Source organism: Myotis daubentonii, chromosome 1 (genome assembly GCF_963259705.1).
Source record: "Myotis daubentonii chromosome 1, mMyoDau2.1, whole genome shotgun sequence".
NCBI lineage: Eukaryota > Metazoa > Chordata > Mammalia > Chiroptera > Vespertilionidae > Myotis > Myotis daubentonii.
Window position 1 is genome coordinate 19,625,259 of NC_081840.1, and position 7,857 is coordinate 19,633,115.

At 47.3% G+C, this 7,857-nt stretch overlaps 1 protein-coding gene across 7 annotated transcripts in view; it reads right to left on the reverse strand.

The window, feature by feature from the left end:
- Positions 1-5,773, reverse strand: part of ADCK1 (aarF domain containing kinase 1) — a 115,411-nt gene extending 109,638 nt beyond the window's left edge. For 4 of the 7 annotated variants that reach the window (XM_059689231.1, XM_059689221.1, XM_059689239.1 and 1 more), the window contains exons 1-2: positions 5,371-5,392; positions 870-1,013 (exon numbers count right to left, since the gene is read on the reverse strand). In XM_059689231.1, the coding sequence (XP_059545214.1) occupies positions 870-1,004 (135 nt within the window). In that variant the 5' untranslated portion in view covers positions 1,005-1,013; positions 5,371-5,392. Of the gene's footprint in view, positions 1-869; positions 1,014-5,370; positions 5,533-5,672 lie in introns of those variants that run through there. The other 3 variants (XM_059689212.1, XM_059689247.1, XM_059689257.1) reach the window with 3 other exon arrangements.
- Positions 5,774-7,857: the final 2,084 nt, after the last annotated feature.

The following is a 7,857-nucleotide window of genomic DNA, read 5'->3' on the forward strand; positions in this document are numbered from 1 at the left end:
CAAGTATTAAAGAAATGGTTGGACAACAACCCAAACAGACTGTGCATCAGAATACAGCTATCCCCAGGGGAGAAAGGATGAGCTCATCCTGCAGGACACAGAGGAGGAAAGAAAGCATGAAGCATGTAGCAATCTACCCACAAGCAAATGGGACAATGATATAGGCTACCTTCCACAGAGGACACACAACAGAATGATGCTCCTGAGCCAGTGGGCAAAACCATCAATGGTCACATCGTCAACTCAGATTCTCAGTCAGTTAGGGGACTGGAAGGAATCCCCAAAGTTCTGAGGCCTAGATGCTGACTATGAGCCCTGCATCAAGAACCATTCACACTAGCTTATTGGAGAGAGAGGGGAGGAGAGAGAGGGAGGGAGGAGGAGGGAGGAAGAGGGAGGAAGAGGGAGGAAGAGGGAGGAAGAGGGAGGAAGAGAGAGGGAGAGGAAGAGGGAGTGGGAGAGAGAGAGAGAGAGAGAGAGAGAGAGAGAGAGAGAGACCAAGTTTTCTGATACAATTTAATCAAAATGGCAAACCCTTCTTTTCAGGTATTCACTGAGGAGCGCTGTCCTCTGAGTCTGTCACTAAAATTAGATATGGAACTTAAAATGTAGGCTTTCACACAAAGATCCTGTACAATCCTACTCTCCTTAACTTCAGGACAGCAGAGGTTGTGTATACAGGGATGTCGGAATGAGAAGGTATATATCCATGCCTGCGCAACAGTGAAGAGGGAGCTTTGCACAGGTAAGGATAGGTACGTGTGTAGCTCCACAAATGTGTGACCAGCATGTCCATCTGCTACATATATGAACACCTGCATGTAATATGACAGTTCCTTTCCGCCCCCAATTGAAAAAAAAACACCTACCGTAGCAACTGCTCTGCCCACCCTGACAGCACCAAAGTCATTAGGGTCCAAGTACTTGTTACTGTAGAGGTAGAAGCCAGAGGCAGCAAGAGCCATGCTGGTCCAGGAAGCGAGCTTGAGAGCCTTTCTGGCCATGTTCCCAAACTGCAGAAGGCAAGTAGAGAAAGAGGAACAGTTGAGTTTCATAAACAGACCAGGATTCAAATCTAGGCTCTTAATAGATTGTATGATCTTGGGTCATTTTCTTAATCTCATTGCGCCTCAGTTTTCTGTTTGTAAGACAGTATCATACCCAACTCAAAAGTTGTTGGGATAAAATAAGATCATGTATATAATAAATTCAGCATAGTACCCCGCACACCAGCCAACTCTCAACATAGTCCTTGCCCATGTAGTGCTTACACGCTAAGTGGGATGACAGATCTTAAGCACACAGACATAATATATTAGAATGCCAGCTGGTATGAAGTGCTGAGAAGAAAAAGAGGGCAAGAGGAAAGATGATGAATATGTGACGAGACGTGCCTTTTTCTATAGGAAAAGTGGCAGAGCATGTCAACAGTCGTTACTTGTAACTATTATTAAACCACCATGCACACACAGGCGTCATTAGGCTTCTATGCCCAGGTCAGAAGGGGTCAGAAGCAGCCAGGTAAGCCTTCCACATTTGGCTGATTTTCGTTAGAATAGACTGCCCCTTGTCTAGACTGTGAGCTCTTTCAGTGCAAACACCATAACTGTTACTCACAGAGCTGTAGGGCACTTTACGGTTAGGGTTTCAATGTCCACCTGCTGACCTGATAGGTTTAACCAAACCCACACTCACAGTCAGTGGGACCAAGTAGGCTTCTGACTCCATGATACCTTCTCCCACCCTACTTGTATCTGCTCAGTCCACCATGGCTACATAGTCACTCTTTGGGGCTACTGCACTCAGTGGGCTGCTTCTCCTGGGAATTCTAATCAGACTAGTCTTCAACCACAGCTGCAGCTCCCAAAGGAGAGGTGAACCCAGGAGAGATGCACCAGCAAACCACTCTCCCGTGGGGTCTCACCTCACTCGGATGAAGAGTGAAGGCCCTGGCATGACTTAAAAGATCCTATTTGACCTGACTGCCCAATTCCATCCAGGGTTTCAGCCCTTCCCACCTTCCCCCTTGCCACCTCACTCCAAGGGCACTGGCTGTTGCTCAACCATGCCAGGCACATTCTGGCCTCAGGGCCTTTGCACATGCTGTTGTCCTACCTGGAACAGGAGTCAACAAACTATTTCTCTAAAGGGCCAAACAGTAAATGTTTTTTTATTTACAGGCTACAATATCAGAACTATTCAACCCTGCATTGTAGCTCAAGGCAAAAAGCAGCCTAGATGACACGTAAAGTAATGGATGTGACCAGATTTGGTTCTCAAGCTATCGTTGGCCAAACCTTGGCTTAGCTCATAGTAGGTATTCCAAAAGTATTTACTAAGTGAATCAATCAGTGAATGGATAAACTATACCCCATGAGCCTGCGCAGAGCCAGTAACAACATACGTCCCCAGGTGAGAATCACATACCCAGGGCTGCCAGTTGGATAGCCATCCCCCTCTGGACACCCCCAGCACCAGCTCCCAGCCCTCGCCTCCTCTGAACCCCATCTCCTAGTGCACCATCCTCCACATCTGTCCTTGTAGGCGATGAGGCCACCCTTAGCCTTGAGACAACCTCTGGGTGGGGAAGCAGCTGCAAAATAAACATAACTCCCAAGACCTGGTTTTCATACAAATGTCCGCAGAGATAAAAGAGGTGGAAATTGAAAAACATAAAATAGATGATATAGGAGCCAAACTGTGTCTAAATAGACTGAAGGGGGAGTTTTCCATAAGGTGTCAGGGAGTCTTTAACATGCAAATGAGTTGCTTCCCTCAGGGTATTTTAAAAGACCCTGTCAGCCGTGAAATATGTCAGTCCATGAAAAACACCTCTCATTATTAAACCCTTTGCTAATGGATCACCTACTCTCTTCTGTTTACTTGCCTTTTTACTTTCACCTGAGTTACCTCGCATAACAACATACACTTGAAGGGGGAGGGGCGACTGAGGTCACCAAGACCCTAAACCTAATCATTAGATAAATAACATTAGCGATAACTAACCTTTACAAAGCCCTTTGCACTCATTATCTCATTTGATATTCCACACAACCCAGTGAGGTGAGAAATATTATTACCAGCCCCAGGTATAAGCGAGGAAACCAATGAGCACAGAGGGTGAGTGATTTGGCCCAGGTGGCTCAGGTAGTAAATGGTGGAGTAAGAGCTTGGGCCCTACTCTTTATGATAGGTGACCCCTCTGAAAGGTCCTCCCAGACCTCTCCTCACCAACATTCTTACCACTGTTCACACGTTAACTAAATCAGCCACTCTGGGCAGGGACTATGATTTCTGACCCTCTACCACACCCAAGCAATGCCAGGCATATGGAAGATGCTGCTTGGAGCCCTGGCAATCAACATGTCACAAAAGCAACCAAAGACCGCACTAGAAACAACCGATTCTAGCCTATGAGACATTTAGGAGAGCTGTGTTATTGCCAAAGCTATGATTACAGCCCATCTCATTGGATCCCGGGGAACACCACGGTGGGTGATGAAATGAGGCAACAGGGAAGTCTGGAAGTTGATGGGCAAATGAAATATCCATTCCCTGGACAGAACTAAATGGGGAACCTCACACTTACTGTTCACAGGCCTATAAGTGGCTAGACCTTTTCAGTTACCATCCCTCCCCACGTTACATTCTGTGACAATAAGCCTGGAATCATCTCGCCCTGCTTGGTGCCCAGGTGAGAATGGTCACAGAGGAAAAGCAAATAGGGCCCTACTTCCATTACGCCTGTAAAATGATCACAGCCTCTTCCCATTTCCTAGACAGACTATTAGACAAATGAGCCTTATTTTTCCTGGTTACTGTCATGGATAAAAAGCAAACAAGGCAGATGGTTCCATAATGTCTTGTGTCTGGAAAGATGTTGAGTCTATGCCCAGGTTTTGGCCTGGGCAGGTTTATAATCTGTCCTGCCCTATAGAGAGTGATGCAGTCCCAGCGTAACCACACTTCCCTTCCTAGTGTTTGATGCCCAGAGGTGGCTGAATCAATATTGATTAAATAAAGGAATCCCTGACTGATGCCAAGGTCCCAGAGTAGACAGGGAAAATAAATCTCATCCAATCAAGGAACAGAGGTTCTTCATTCTCCTGGGAATGAGGGCCTCAGGGAGAACAGTGGAAAATCAAGTGTCAAGAGCCAGCAGCAGGCTAAGCAAGAGGTAGAATGCCAAGTGCTTAAACATGTCATGTAACTTGCACAACGTATTCTGAGGTGCACACTACTAGGGCCTCATGCTATAGATAAGGAAGTTGAGTTTTAGAAAAGGTAAGAAACTCAGCAGGGAAGCTAATAAGTGATGGAGCCTGAACTTGAATGCAGGTGTGTCTTTCCAACCAGGAGAGCACAGAATAAAGACAAACAAGTGGTTGGCTGGGCCCTGAGGTGGGTCACTGGAGTCCGTCAGTGAGTTGGGGCAGAGGGGAAGGGGAAGGAATGGATGTCTGAATCAAGCACTATTCTTATTTTACAGGTCCCTTGTCTGACAAGAAAAAGTGTATATCAGAAAGAAATGAAATGCAAACTCTCCCAGCAGAGATCAAATCTGGCATCCATGAAGGCTGTTGAAAAATAGCCAAGCCAGTAATGACATAAGATAGAATATGATGTAATAACTACAAAATTAAACCAGCAAACAAGAACAGAAAGGCCTATAACCAGGTGTAAAGGGTAAGCGCACATAGGATTTTTTTTTCCCCTTATATAACAGTAGAACTCAAAAATAAGTCTCCAGACAGCAACATCCCCATGCCCTAAGTGGATGCAAATTCTTGCTCCCCACTCAGACCTACTGAATCAGAAACTTTGGGGGGTGGGGTCCAGCATGGTGTTGTAACAGCCCTCCAGGTGCTCTGATTCCAGCTACCGTTTGAAAATCACTGCAATAGGAACTTGCTTCAAGAAACTGTGGGAAGGCACAGATAAACTCTAATTCACTTTCAACTGGGCAAATATAGCTTGAGCACCCACGAAGTACCAGGCATCGTGGAGGTAATCAATCAATACTTGTTGAATTGAATGACTTCCTAGTCAGTCGAAAGTAAATGCCACTTAAACTGGGGAGAGAGCTGCACCGGTGTCTTCTAAAGGCTGCTCTCCACACACGGGGCTGTCACGGGCACTCATTTATTGTGCGACCCGAAAATGCAAGGCCCTGCAAGGTGCTGGAAACGAGATGCGCTCTGGGCCCGCCGCACGCACCGCCAGGCGGGAGGGCCGGCTTCTGCGTGGCCCCTGCTTTGGTTCAGCACACGCCGCAGTCCCAGCTGCCTGCGCCTTGCAGCTCACAGATCACCGGGGGCTGAGGACGTCTGGGTGAGCACCCGGCTGCCCTCCAGCTCCAGCTCTACCTACAGGCAAGACTGCGCCACCGAAGAAGCCAGGCCACGCTTCAATATATTGATAAATATCGAAGTAAGCCAGGCAGGAGAGTCACCGCCGAGGGGGCGGGGCACTGCCAGCCACCTGAGCCACGTGCCCGCGCCCGGCGTGACAAGGTCACGGCTGGGGTTTCCTCCAGGCTCCCCAGGTGGCTGCAGTGGCCCGAGCAAGGGAGAGCGCCCGGCGTGTCCACGCTGGCTTCCCCGCGCTCCACGCGCCGCGAGACCCTGGCGGCCCCGGCTCTGCGCCCGCTTCAGAGGGACCGCCCTACTCACCCAGAAGGAAGTAGCGCCGCGGCGCCCGACCTCCCACCGCAGCCGGGAACCGGAGGTGTCAGGAAACGTCGCTCTCCTCCACCCCCTGGTTGCGTTTGGTTGAGCCGAGCGCCGCGCGGCCTGCCGGGACTTGTAGTTCTGGGTTCCCTAAGCCGCAGGGACCCCGGACACAGAACCGCCGAGGTCCCGCTGGACTGCTGAACTAGAGGAGGCAAAGGGTCACCGACACTGTACCTGTCAGATGGCCTTGTTTCTTTGCCTGGGCCGCGGACATGGAATCTCCCGGAAAACTTGTTTTTCAAGAGGCTTTCCAAATAGGAAAGTGTTCAGTGGAGGATGGCGTTGTGGGCTGTGTGTTTTTAATAAGGAATTAGAACCAGTAGTTAAGGAAGAAATGTACTGGCAGTTGTTAAGTAGCACGGATATGCTCATTAATCTTAATTATCTTTGGCCCCCATTTGTTCGTTCTGACAGCTATCGAATGTTTGTTCATAAGATGTATTTTGGTTTTTTTGTGTGTGTTTTGTAAATATATTTTTATTGATTTCAAAGAGGAAGGGAGAGGGAGAGAGAGAGAGAAACATCAATGATGCCCTAACCAGTTTGGCTCAGTGGATAGAGCCTTGGCCTGTGGACTGAAGGGTCCCAGGTTCTATTCCAGTCAAGGGCATCTGCCCGGGTTGCAGGCTCAATCCTTAGTGGGGGCCTGCAGGAGGCTGCCGATCAATGATTCTCTCTCATCATTGATGTTTCTAGCTCTCCTTCCCTCTCCCTTCCTCTCTGAAGTAAAAAAAAAAAAAATTTATATATAAACAAAAAAAAGCAACAGACGCATATAAAAAAAATAAAAACATCAATGATGAGAGAGAATTGATTGGCTGCCTCCTGCATGCCTCCTATTGGGCACTGAGCCCACAGCCTGGCATATGCCCTTAACAGAATCGAAGCTGGGACCCCTCAGTCCATAGGCTGACACTCTAAGAGTACATAGGATTTTTTTCCCCCTTATATAACAGTAGAACTCAAAAATAAGTCTCTAATAAAAATAGCTGACACTCTATCCACTGAGCCAAACCAGCTAGGGCCATAAGATGTATTTTGGAGACATCAGACTTTCATGCATTCTACAAACACCTCTTGAGCTACTTCCTGTGGGAAGAGATGGGAGTGGGACTCACCTATCGATTCAATGCAATTCCAATTAAATTTCCAACAAGACTTTTTCTGGACCTTTACAAGCTAATATGCAAAAACAAAGGGCAAAGCATAGGCAAAATACTTTTGAGGAAAAGTAACATGTTTCAAGGACTTGCCCTTCCATCTATAATAATAAAAGCGTAATATGCTGATTAGACCAGACATCCTTCCAGATGACCTTCCAGATGAAGCCGGGGCTGCGAGGGAAGCTCAGGTCCCGGTGCCTGCTGGCAGCTGAAAGGGAAGCCCGGGTCCCAGGTGCCAGAGGGAAGCCAGTGCTGGCAGCTAGGGAAGAAAGGCCTACTCTTGAGTGAATTTTGTGCATTGGACCTCTAGTTTATTATAAAACTATAAAAATAACACAGGTGGTATTAGAATAGGAATAGACAGAGAGGGGGAATGAAACAGCCTAGAAGAGTCTGGAAACAGGTCCACCCATGTATAGAATCTTGATATGGAAGAGCTAGCATTATAGAGCAATGGAGGAAGATAACCTATTCAGTTTCTTAACTAGAACAACTAAGTATCTGTGAGGTCCCTAACTCATCCACACACAAAACCTAATTCCAGGTAGATTAAAGATTTTAAAGGGAAAAAGCAAGATCAGAATTTTTGGGGGGGGGAGGGGTGTTAAGGAAAACATCCTATAATCTCAGGGTAGTCTTTATTAGATAACATAAGACCAAACGGTATAAAAAACTTTAATAAATTTGGACTGCATTAAATTCAGGATATATAGCAAAGTCCTGGCCCTGGCAGTGTCATTTGGTTGGGGTGGGGTAGGAGGAGAGAGACAATAGAGAAGCAAAGAAATAATAGGATAGTTGTATAATGTAATAAACCCTGTGAAGAAAAGAAGCTGGGGAGTGTGGTAAAGAGTCGTCAGGCAGCCTGGCTGGCTTGGCTCAGTGGTTGAGCATCGACCTATAAACCAGAAGGTCACGGTTCAATTCCCAGTCTGGGTTGTTGGCTCAATCCCCAGTGTGGG